The sequence below is a fragment of the Etheostoma spectabile genome, unplaced genomic scaffold (assembly GCF_008692095.1).
Source record: "Etheostoma spectabile isolate EspeVRDwgs_2016 unplaced genomic scaffold, UIUC_Espe_1.0 scaffold00005335, whole genome shotgun sequence".
Classification (NCBI taxonomy): domain Eukaryota; kingdom Metazoa; phylum Chordata; class Actinopteri; order Perciformes; family Percidae; genus Etheostoma; species Etheostoma spectabile.
The window spans coordinates 18,567-31,242 of NW_022603249.1; the positions used below are offsets into that span (position 1 = coordinate 18,567).

At 39.0% G+C, this 12,676-nt stretch overlaps 2 protein-coding genes across 2 annotated transcripts; both read right to left on the reverse strand.

Annotated features, from left to right (window-relative positions):
- Positions 1-59: 59 nt before the first annotated feature.
- Positions 60-5,792, reverse strand: LOC116677576 (HIRA-interacting protein 3-like). The gene is given in 9 exon segments (XM_032507970.1): positions 60-473; positions 1,132-1,230; positions 1,697-1,844; positions 2,917-3,083; positions 3,162-3,530; positions 4,218-4,371; positions 4,488-4,555; positions 4,558-4,607; positions 5,676-5,792. Coding segments are annotated over 9 exon segments (1,320 nt in total). The 5' UTR covers positions 5,753-5,792; the 3' UTR covers positions 60-285.
- Positions 5,793-6,005: 213 nt separating this feature from the next.
- LOC116677578 (BTB/POZ domain-containing adapter for CUL3-mediated RhoA degradation protein 1-like) lies at positions 6,006-12,366 on the reverse strand. The gene is given in 8 exon segments (XM_032507972.1): positions 6,006-7,441; positions 8,500-8,695; positions 8,876-8,920; positions 9,214-9,317; positions 9,473-9,642; positions 10,494-10,604; positions 10,607-10,753; positions 11,929-12,366. Coding segments are annotated over 7 exon segments (990 nt in total). The 5' UTR covers positions 10,731-10,753; positions 11,929-12,366; the 3' UTR covers positions 6,006-7,201.
- Positions 12,367-12,676: the final 310 nt, after the last annotated feature.

The window sequence follows — 12,676 nt, forward strand, 5'->3', positions numbered from 1 at the left end:
AAGGCAATTCTAGATTAGCACTCTTCCATGTTTTAATTTAGCTTAGAATAAAATTGGTGTTCCATTAGAGCAAAATACTTTTATTTGAAATATATAACGTACATTTGACATTACAATACATGTCACTTCATGTATCAATTTATCAAAGTTTAAAAAATTATTTATTATATTCAGTATCAAAACAATTTATAAGACCAAAACCCAACTTGAACACAGAAAAAGGAATGTCCACATCCAAAGTGCCCTCTGAAAAATTGAAAACTCTTGCAAGAGGACTTATCCATGTCAGTTGCTGTCTGCATCATCACTGATGATCCCCTGCAGGTTGGCCCAGTCTGTTGGTCTCCTGCGCCCTCTGTGTGAACTGGTTTCCTCATTACTGTCAGAGCCGGAGTTGAGAGTGTGCACATATGTTGAGGACGGAGGCTCGCATGTTTCCTGCCAGGCGGAGGCTGCTCTTCGTTTAGGTCGACCTGAGAGAGGTATCCACAATAGTGGTTCTAATAAATCAATAGTTTCACATTTTGCATTTTCAATTAAATTATAAACAATACTTGTGCCTGAATCACGTCAACATTACAGACATTGTTGCAAAAAAAAAATTAGATTACTATAGGTCAAGAGCGTTTAACATTTTCAGCATTCCGGTGAATTTTCTGCAACATTTGTGCCTTTTCTGCATAAAGTTAGGGGCAAATGTCTTTATGTAAAGGAAATTTATAGGTTTTTGCGGGGGTTACACTGGCCGGTTTTGATTATAATATAGGTGTAAATTACACCTATGCTATAGGTGCACTATGCACTTCTTGATCTAACCAGTTTATAAACTATAGATAATATTTTACAGTATGTGGTGTATGCAACATGTTTGATACTACTTTGGATGGTGGACAGTTTCCTACTTGAGAAATTAGTAAATGTCTAGTAGTTCTTCGTTTGTAATAGTACAGTATGACAAACACTCAATTTAAAAGCGTACATTACAAATTAACACATTATTTTTACGATCTATGAATTTTAAGTTATATTATGTGCTGTCATGGTTGTTGGTGTCTGTAATGTTCTTTTATGCTATGTGCAAAGCAAATTCCCCCAAGGGGCAATAAAGGTTTCAATTATTGAAATAGTTACCTTTTGTGGCAATGATGTTGCTGACATCAAGCTCTGCAAGTTCCTGAGTTTCCTCTCTTTTCATTCGGACTACTTTGCATTTCTTAACAGATGGCTGACCTGTGTGAAAAGACACAAATGCATGTTGTCACTTTAAGCCATGGCTCCCTGAGTTAATCATATTTTATCAAAGTATCAAAAAAACCTTTTAGACGTTTTACAAACTGATAAACAGTGTACTGAAGGTTGTTTTGAACTTATTCTTTTATAAACATACCAAACCAAAACATTTCACTGTATAGTAGTTCAACACACAGAAAAAAAGGGAAAAGCAAGAAGTACAGAGGTAGAGGTTGGTAAATGTAATATTTTGTGTGTAGGTTGGGTGTGAAGTTGGCCTACTGGTGACATCACAGAACATTAGGATTTGTTTTTTGGGGCCACACATTTCCCTATTCTCTTTTACCCCTTAGAATCAACAGAAAATACACCCAGTGGTGAACTGGCATAGCTCCAGCTACCAATCCACACTCAGTACTTTGGTCCGTACTGAGCTACTGCCACCCCAAAATGTATTCCCACTGACCATGGACACCAAGTTCTTCAAGCTCCTTCTTCAGAACAGCCACCTGGGAGCGAACAGAGCGACAGCCATCGAGGAGCTTCTTGTAAATGGGCCTCAGACCACAGAGAGAAATGTAGCGCTTGAGCCTCACAACAGCTTTGTCACCCTGCTGGATAATTTAGAGGACAGACAGGTTGTGAAGAAAACATAACATTTACCCTAACCCTACATTTACATAATTTACACCCGTTTTAGTGCTCCATTTTTTAAAACATCTAGACACACACTAGCGGCAGCAAAGTTCTTTGCAACTAGGGTCAGTCTAGCAACTCTGCGTTGGCTTGCGAGCTGGAAAAAAATAATTCTGGTCAGGCCAATCACATTGTGTATAGAGTCGGGGGGCGGGCTTAACATAAAGATGGCAGAATTGCGACTGTTCCGTGTGAATTCCCTGCTACTCCCTGCTACCTGCTAGCACCCAGCGGCTTTGGCCGCGACTCTGGAGACTCGGAGGTGCTCTAAGCGATGTCACGTGTTTTAGGCTACAGCATTTGTTGTTGCATACAGCAAACATCTCCTCACTATCCGCGAGCTGCCTGTTTTCCAAAACACACTGTAAAAACGCAGTCTCTGTAGACAGCCCAGGGTCTACAAATGGCAACAAACACAAACTGTGCCCACCTGCACCACGAAGCATACACAAACAGCGTTCGAGCATTCCAGCCAATAACCGACAAGAAGGATTTTGGGGTGGGGGCATAGACATAATATGGGTGGGGGGTTAGTGCACAGAAGCAAAGAAGGGAGGGGGAGGAGGGAGGGACAAGCTAGTCTCGTTTTGTTTGAAAATACTTTGAATGTCAATAAGAAGTAACGTCACCCAACATTGCTTAGAGCATCTTTAAGCACTAAGTCAGATGTGTTCGGAGTTTTGCCAACCGGATCCGGCAAAAGTTTAATTTATCAACTAGCGTTGCTCTGGTTGGTTGTAGCGTTATCTTATTGCGTGCAGAGGGAATTTGAAAGAAAACCGTTTATCCTGCCCCTTAGATTGAGCCCTGCCAATGATGAGTTTCCAGACCCAACATCTTGATGTGGGTCTGGCTGGTCAAGCTACTTGCATGCGTCTCCTGACCCAGCAAAGGAATACTCAGTATTAAGAGTCAGGACAAGGGGTTAGACACTTACAGACTTCATCAAACTTTACAAAGCTAGACTGATGACATCACTTAAGGGCTTACCTTTTGACCTTTGTCGCTTTTTTCTTTTTTCTTCTTTTTATCACCCTGTGAACTTTCTTTTCCACTATTCTTTTCATCGTCAATTGAGGGGAGTGACGATGAATCGGATTCTGGGTCGTCATCTTTCTTTTCCACAGAGACTTTTTCTTCTGCATACACAAAGTCATATCACATGTCAAAAATGTGAAAGTAATTAACATTTATTTATGGGATCTGCAGGTATAAAGTTTGCATAGTCCCTGTCACCTGAGGAGTCATTGCTGTGTTTTTTTCACTCTTTTGTGACTTGCTATCCGTGTCGGTTTCATTCTCTTCATCGCTCTGTGGTGTCTTTCCTTGACTAGTATTCCTGCTTCTTGTCCCTCCGGTCTTTGTAGCATTTGCTCTTCTTATCCCCATTTCTTTTGGACTGTCATCACAGTCACTTTCATTCCCTTTTTTTTCAGACTTATTCATATCCTCATCAGACGATTCTTCACTGTTTATTTGCTGTTTACTGTTTCCATTCTTTACTTCCTTGGAGTTTTTCACCTCTTGCTCTGCATCCTCAGATTCTGATTTAATTTGCGCTTCCTCCTCACTTCCAGTTTCACGTCCATCTTTGTCTTCCGATTCTATCATTAACCAGACAAGAAAAGACAACATTTCATTGTTTACAGTGGAGCAACCAAACTTAAATGGTAAATGAACAAACCTCACTGGGGATCAACACAGACAAACTAAGGTTAACGTGGGTCAGTAGTGAGTGAGACTATCTGAAATAAAAACTGCCTCCAATGAGTGGTATGCAAAACAAAAAAAGTGTTTTTCTGTGCAACAGCTGACCTGACATTCAGCCACATCCTAGTGTTGTATGTCTCCTACTTAGAGTTGCAACCATTAGTTAAAAGAAATCTTTTTTGTTCTTTGCTGGAAAATTTTATTGGCAACTCTTTCAATAATCAATGCAACATTTTGTAATTTTAAAGCAAAAATACCAAACATGTATTGGTTGCAGCTTCTCAAACATGATGATCGTCTGCATTTGTCTGCTCTATTTCACTGTGAACTGAATGTATTTGGGTTGTGGAAAGTTGGTCAGACAAAAGAAGACCTTTGATGAAATCTCCAAGGACTGATGGACCATTTTCCAGCCCAGACATTATTTAAAAATAAATCATTAATTGCAGCTCTAGTCCTATTGTAAATCATAGTCCAGGAGATATTTTTATTGAATAACTAAAGTTCCAAGTAAAACATGCTATAGATTATTAAAACTACAAGCTACATCTAAATGCACAGAAAAAGAAGTTATAACCTACCTGATGATGAGGTTGACTGACGACGAGATTTCTTTGCCCTGGATTCATCATCACCATTTTCTTTCCCACTTTTGACCTCGTCCTTTTCCTTGTCCCTCTTCCTTTTGTTTCGGGGCTTTGCGGTCTCCAACTCACTTCCACTTTCATCGCTTTCCTAGTAGGAAAAAGGAACAGGATGACAGTAATAACTACAACACTAAATATCCCCTAAAAAAGCTAAAACACTCAAAGAAACACGTAAAAGATGTGTGGGATAGATAATTCCTATACCTGCATTTTCATGAGTTCCTCTTCAACCACCTGTTTCATGACATTCCTGGCCTCTGGACTTATAGATTACATCCCACATGTGCAAGATATCGCCTTTTTAAAATTCCTAAGGTCAGTGTGCTGAAATAAGACATAAACAAAGGTTAGGCTACATCATGGTGTGTGAGGGAGGAGGCCATTGACAAACTTGAGTCTTTTTAATATACCCACATTATACTGAGTGACTGTTTATACTGATGAGCTCCTGTCAAAAGGTAACTGAGTTTGTTTAATATTACAACTAATCACTAGTGGGATATTATGGAATATCAAATCTCAGATCATAGATTGTATCCACAAAATCTATTGAATGAAACTTTAGGCCTTTGTAAGTGAACTTTCACAACAAAATGGAGAACATTACCAGTGTTTGTTTTGTAGGCATACTGTTCATACAATTTTCTTACGTGGGTTAAAACTGCTATCAAGTTAGAATTTATGTTTATAAGAAAATATTTACCATGTAGATGTGTTTGTCATAAAGTTAGACGACTATGTGCCATTTGGTGTATTTATCTCCAAAACAAAAAAGTTCCAAATAGTAGACCACACTTTTGTTTCAACTAATTTTAACCAATTGCAATCAAATTAATAAATGAGAGGCTTGCACATTACTAACTAGATACAGTTTTAGCACAGAAACGTTACTTGGAAACATATTGTTGCACTGACTGAGATATACACACACACACACACACACACACACACACACACACACACACACACACACACACATACACACACACACCAACTTCTATCAATGCTAATTTCTTCCTAACATTACACTTAGCGTAACGTTAGCCAAGAGAGGCTAAGCGTCGTATAGGGAGGACTTATCGCAAATTCGCAATTGTAAATGGCGCATTAAAGTTACAGCCACTTATGTGTTTGCGTTAAATACCCAACATGCAGCTGGTTTAACATTGTTTTTATTTATTATTTATTAATACAGCAGTGTTAAAACACGTATCGTTACGAGCCAGTGTGTAACTTTTATTACTGTAATAAATAAAATATTAGCCACATTAAACCAAAGTTAGCAACACTTATATCAACGCACACACTCAACTTAAAAGCGCTTAGGCCTGTGTATTTATTCTCGGTATAAGCAACACTTGATCAAGCAACTCCTAAATGTTTTAACTTTACCTGAGGTCCGGCTCATCACGGAGTTGACTACACACAAACCTGCGGATACTTGTACTCTCCTTCTCAGACACCATCATTTCTGGCTATGGTGGTTTGTTTATGGCGGCAGCAGGACCCCCGGAAGTTAAAGGAAGTGACGTCACACGAAACCACGTCCTTTCAAAATACAAACTACAGAACGTTGGAAAATTTGTACTTTTTATAGAATTTAAGCAATCATAATACAATTCTCTCTCTCTCTCTCCTCATATGTTTTCGGTTTTATGTGTTAAGTCCATTTCTTCATTTTATGTTAAGAAAGCAAGTTAACAAAGACTAAGAAGCTAAGTAGGATTTCACAAGTAATTTATTCAGAACATTCCCATGACCACTATTGGACGGAAAAGGCAAATTAGCACATATTTAAAGGTATTCCAAGGTGATTTTTATGAAGGGTCTGAGATACATATTGCTCTAATACAATGTTATTTTTTTTTCTTCCAGTATTGTAGGAGTGATTAGGTTTACACAAGACACTGGTGAATATCAGAAAGGAAATGTGTATCCTCTCCCTGAGGAGAATAAAAATACAACCCAGTTTATTTGCCTTTATCATCACTGTATGGCCAGTTACTTTGAGCAAATTTTAGTGGGTTGGAGTGAAACATAAAGCAAAAGCGGAAGATCATGGCTCAGAATAAAACACAATATCAAAGAAATGGTCACGGTTCATCTTGAAACATTAAACTGAAATGTAAGTTCACTATTTAGTCATTTGCAGGAGTAAATTCAAAATCGGGTGTGCTCTAAAGAGTCCGTCATATCGCTCCAAACATTTTCTCTCACTTGAGCACTAGTCAACACAAAGATTGCATTCAATACAAAAGTTAAATACCAAACAATAAATTAGGTTCATAAATTAATTAATAAAAACATCTTGAAGCAACAGCAGTAAGAATTTAAATAAAGAAAATGGAGCTGCTCAACAATCTCATTCATAGACAATATCCCTAAAAATGGCTACTCAGTTATATTCCAGTGTTAACATATCTAGGCTAAAATTGACCGTCCTCTGTTTATCACTGTCAGGCAGCATATCAGTCCAACTTATGAAAAGGCAACAGATGATTTACAACCTGAATAAGTCAAACACAGAGGAGGGTGCCAGTGCATGTCATTAACACCCATATTAACAGGTGCGGTGATAGTTGGGATTTCAGGCCTATTCAGTAACTTGCAGGAAGTTCCTTAATATTTTCGAAGTTATATTTATGCCAGTTTCATTTCCCAGGTGATTTCCTATTTAAAAAATGTACATAATTTGTTCTCTTGTAAACAGAAGCGTTGTTCACATAGAAACGACTCTTACTTCAGTTACAGATCAGTCACCACCTCCTACATTTCTGTCAGGTGACACCTAAAAGATGTTTAATGAAATAACTACCTACCGAGCTATTGCCATTTTCGAGGACATCTCTTTCATTCTAGCATCCAAGAAACAATGAACATAACCAAAGTCACTCTCCTGTGTCTTATGTTTCACATTATTAGTCCTTATACACAGTTTGCTGACCGTGCCCTCTTTCATCATGCATTATATGCCTCCGTACGTGGATCCGTCTGACTCGCCTGTCTCCTCCCGTGGCGCCCTCCTCCTCAGCTCCCAGTGATGAACCGGAGCCTCTTGAGTCTAAAAGGTGTAAGCCTCCTGGACCAAATCCTCTACCATTCTCATAAATGAGGATATTAAGGGTTTCTTCAAATATTCGAGCCTCAGGAAATTCCACCTAAAAACAATCAGTTCAGTTTCAGACCTGATTTTTTTTTGGTGTGCAATAATTAATATAATACATTTCCCACCCTAGTCAAAAGGAGTAACATTAATACTTTTACTGTAATACCTATGACAAAAAGAATTAGCCATTACAAAGTAACCTACTTTAATTACCATCAACAGCTTAAAAGAAGGTTTAAGGACACTGAGGCACTCAGGTGGGTAAAGCCTCTATATATTTCTTGGCTGAATCCTCTATCATCACTTTACCCTCCTGATTGCCTGTGTCCTTTAAACCTGTACACTTGGATCCCCAAGCTGAAGAGCAACAGGACACACTTTCTACACACCTGAGTAGCACTCCATGCAGACTGCATTGTGACTGAGTTTAAAAAATACGCTTTCTGCCGGAGAGTAGGCCTGCACAATCAATCGTCATAAAATCGCAATTTCAATTTACCCTGTTCACAATTTAATATTTTTAATTTAATTTAAAATCATTTTTTTAATGACTTTGATTCTTATTTAATGTTATGAGCCGACTGCATCACAAACGCTACTACTTTCTTCTGTGAGTTTTAAACATAGACTGTAGAAAACAGATTTTAAAACGCTCCTAAGCGCTGCAATGCTCTCCTTCTCTTCACTGAAGCCTCTATGTTTGCAGGCTTGTGGTGATGCGCAAGGTGTCTGGTACTGCCAATTTGTTTTATTTTGTCATGGTTCATTTGTGCAATAAACAATACACTTTGTGAGAAAAAAATCGTGGCAGAGAATCGTGATATAAATTTTAAGGTAAAAAAAAAAAAAAAAAAAAATCATTCATATTTTTCCCTGAATAGTGCAGGCCTACCAGAGAGTTAGATAAGAGAATCAGTAACGCTCCTAGTTTGTTAAATATATAGCAACAACAGGTTAGCTTAGCATATAGCATATAGCCAAGCATAGCAGCTAGCCTTGCATTGTCCCAGATATGTGTTAATTAGTTAAATGCAGAAGTGCTTCCATCTTTGTGCTAAAATGTCAAACTACTGCTTTAAGGTCTTGGTTTGCACACTAGGCCATGCTTACTTTGGTCTGCTTCTTCTCTGTGGCGTAGACAATGGAAGTGCAGCATACTTCAGCAATCTTTCGTCCTTCACCGTAGAAAGACCAGCAGCAGATCTCATCCCCGAGCACATCTTTGACAAACAGGACGCGGCCGTTAAATCGGAGCACGAGTTTGTCAAACAGTTCAATGTTCTTCAGCAGGTTATCATCAGAGTTGCTGGTCACGGGGGAAAGACAAAGAGCAAGTAAGGATCAACTAAAATGATTAATAAGCACTTTTCACTCAAAATGAAGTGATTTAGTGAAACACTGACACTTTTTTATGGCAGCATCTGGTTTGTGAAATTGCTTTTCAATCTCTCGGTGGGATAAATTCACAGTCGGCCTCAGTTTTTACCTGGTGTAAGAGTATTTGTTGTTTCCTCTGTTGTTCTGCAATTTACTACCGGCTGTAGAAACAAGAAACAAGCATAAATCCAGGTAATATTGCAGTCTAAAAGTGGAACATTGTATTCAGAAAGTGTGTTCTAACACAGTTAACAATAATAAAAAAAAAAAATTAAAAACAGCAGACTAACATTTCCACAGCTCACAAATCTACATCTCTCAAGCCATCTATCTAAGTCATCTTTTTATTCTGTACAGAGGAACCGTCAAACATTTGGTACACAGGACAAGTAGGTTTCACAGCTGCTAACCTGATACACACTTGTCAGTGGTCCATTTGATTAAGACAAAAAGACATTTACCTTTCTACAAGAAGCAATCATCTTCTGTTCTTCTTTGGCTGAGGTGATCATGGGGATACGACACACAGTTTCAAAGACATCCTTTTGCTTCTGAAGGTAAACAAAGAAAGGACATTGTACACATCGGCAACTAACTATTTTTTAGTATCAACAAAAAATAGATAATATAGTGTCTATCTTTATCTCAGAAATTTGTGAAACACTCATCAGAAGTGCCTCGTTTAGTCTGACAAATAGCGGTTTACCTGCATGGCACTGAGGCAGTGCTGGACGAGTCCCTGGACGCGATAATACTGGGCCTCCTTCAGAACCTCATCCAGTTCCCTGTGCTCCTCTGGAAGTGGTACTGAGCCATCTCGTAGGAAGTTCAAAACCAGCCCAAAATGTCTGCCACACCTATCCAAAACTACCCAACCTGGGACAGCAGGGAAAAATAATTTGAAACATTTGCATTTTTCAGTAATCTTTGTTACTTTGTGTGGTAGGCCAGTGGCCCCATTCTCCATCCAGTCATTTAGAAACAGCGTGCATAGACACACCCTTTTCCACACAAAACATTGTATAGGCCACTCCATGACCACACAAGATAAAGTTGGTAGTGCGGACAATCCTGTAGTGTGTGAGAAGAAAATTTTTTTTCCTACCAATCTCAATACAGTATTTTAGGCGTCTGAGCTCTTACAACACAAACTAGATCATATCATAAGTGTCCAAATTCAAAAAGTTGTAGAAATCACATTTTACATCTGAATGAAATACACTGCATGATAAAAGATCAAGGCTTGAAGGTCTAATGTGTGGTTATTTCTCCCATCTAGCGTTGAGATCATAGAAGACTCCTGTTCCTGAAAATGGATTTTGAATACATGTGGTCTTCCTTGTTTCCTTCTTCACCTTGCCGCGTCGGTAACAACAATACCCATTAGCAGATTAGCAGAACCTGTGAGTTTATCTTGTGACAGCAAAAACGCGAAAGGCGGAGCAGTATATATCCTGTATGTCCCTTACCGGCTAACGTATTTCAAGATGGCGAATGAATATGGAGCATCTACCCCATTTCTTGCAAATGGAAAATTTCAACCAATTTTGATAATGAACAACTAAACATGTTACACCTGGACCTTTAAAAAAGATATGTTAAAGTTATTTAGGAAATATTTAGTAATTTCAAAAGTATATACATTCAGATCGCTGATCTCAATGCACAGCCAACAATTTGGATCCAGTAAAAAGGTTAGTGCTCACCAGACGGACACATCCACTCACCTTCTGAGTCTATGGAAACCTCTGTTCCTCCATTGCATATGCTCCGCAAGAGACTGTCTTCCTTGCTTAACGTCTGGACGGTGGTATAATGCAGTGAGCCACCCACGTTTATTTGACATACTTGCTTCCTATCAGACCACGATTTCTGAGCTCATCTGTGTTGTGGAAGACAGGCGGGGAAACAGCAGACTGGGTAGAGTCAGCAGCGTGACTGCCTACTGAAGCCTCAGCAGACATGGGGCTGAAGAGTCACTTCCTGACTGCAATACAGAAGAATGTGATGGATTACAAGTGCAGGTTTGGACTACATGGCATGAACTTTCACTTTATGAGGTTTTTTAACATTAATATGAGTTCCCCCAGCCTGCCTATGGTCCCCAGTAGCTAGAAATGGCGATAGGTGCAAACCGAGCCCTGGGTATCCTGCTCTGCCTTTAAGAAAATAAAAGCTCTGATTGGCCGATCTGGAATTTTGATCCTTATGAGGTCATAAGGGGCAAGGTTACCTCCCCTTTCTCCGCTTTGCCCCGCCCAGAGAATTGGCCCACCCAGAGAATTTGAATTTGAGAGAGAGATTGACATCATGGCTGACAACAAAGTGGCAGTTGGTCACGGCCATACCCCCAGCCTCCACCTTGCGCCCCCCCCCACCCAAAAAAAGCTGCAGACTCAGAAATGGCACATACTAAGGAAAACTCATTATGGGACTGGCTCTAGGGGCTGTAATTCTAAACCAAGGCTTAATTTAGGGAAAAATACTTCAGATATGGTATTAGGGGACCACTAAGGCCTGTATAAAAGAATCCAAAGCAACATGTCATGGGACCTTTTAATAGCAGCACAGGCAGCAGATGTGGTATACATCCAGTGTAAATATGTAAATAGCTTATAACTTAACAATGTCCTTTCTTATAACAGCAACATTTGGGTGGGGATATGCACCCATGTCACCATGCCCACCGTGTGAATTAGGGTGAGACCAAATGCAGCAGTAAATTCTGGGACACTCCTACAAACAATGAAGAACTTGTACTGAGAACAACGCTGGACCACAACATCTTCTCGTTCTCCACTAATTGGACAAAACAATGATGTGCACATACCCTACATGGATATCAAATGATCATTTTATTTCCAATGATGACTTTAGGTAAATAATACAACAGCTAGAACAGTCTTGTAAGTTCAGAAAATTACAGTTTATCAAGTTTCATTTTGCGATATCGATGCAACATCGATATATTGCCCAGCCCTATTGTCAATGTAATGTTAGCATCTAAGCTGGCTACAACCACAAGTCACATTTGCTCAGAAATTGCTGAGATCCAGTTAACGTTAGCTAGTCGTTCAGATGATAATATGCTAAGTTATCAGGCTATTAAAATCAAATCATATTAGGTTAAGTTAGATAGCTTATTAAAATGTAGCTACTTACCACACTTAACATTCAAGGGAGCTGCAAGAGTGAACCTAACGTTAGATCAGCCAAGATAGCTAAATGTGTAACGTTAATCAGCCAGCTATTGATAACTAGCTATCCAGCTAATACTAACAGCCCGTAACGTTAAAACACAAGTGAATTTACAACGCAGTTAGCTAACGTTTGACATCTCATTTTAATCGCAGCCAGCCTAACGTTAGCTAACGTTAAATCATAGAGGCTAACAACGGCTATTCTAACGTTAGGTACGCTTTAAGTTAGCAATGCTTCTTGGTTTTGTATCGCTTTTTGGGTGAAATTTCAGAAACTAGACATCAAAAAATGCTAACTGCTAAATTACGAACGGCCGATTCCATTGTTTGACATAAAGATTATTAACTGATGCTAATAGGATAAGCTTAGTAGGTCACTCGGAAACGAAACTCGCACATCTTCTTCGCTGCTGTCTTCTTCTACGTCATCTTGGTGTTAAACAGCAATTTTTGATGTGAATTAGCGCCACCCATGAGAATGGAAGCGTGTGTTTCTAATACAGTACACACTGGTGACTTCTAATATTTTTTAACATATTTACTCTATATGACTACATATGACTGTGACACCGAGATAGTTGTATACATTTACATAAATGACCACGACACAATTATGTTCGTTATCATCGATTGGTCAGTGTAGAGTGAAAAACCTGATTGTATTTGTAACCGTGGCTCTTCTTTACTGCACTCTAGTGGTCACAGTGAAG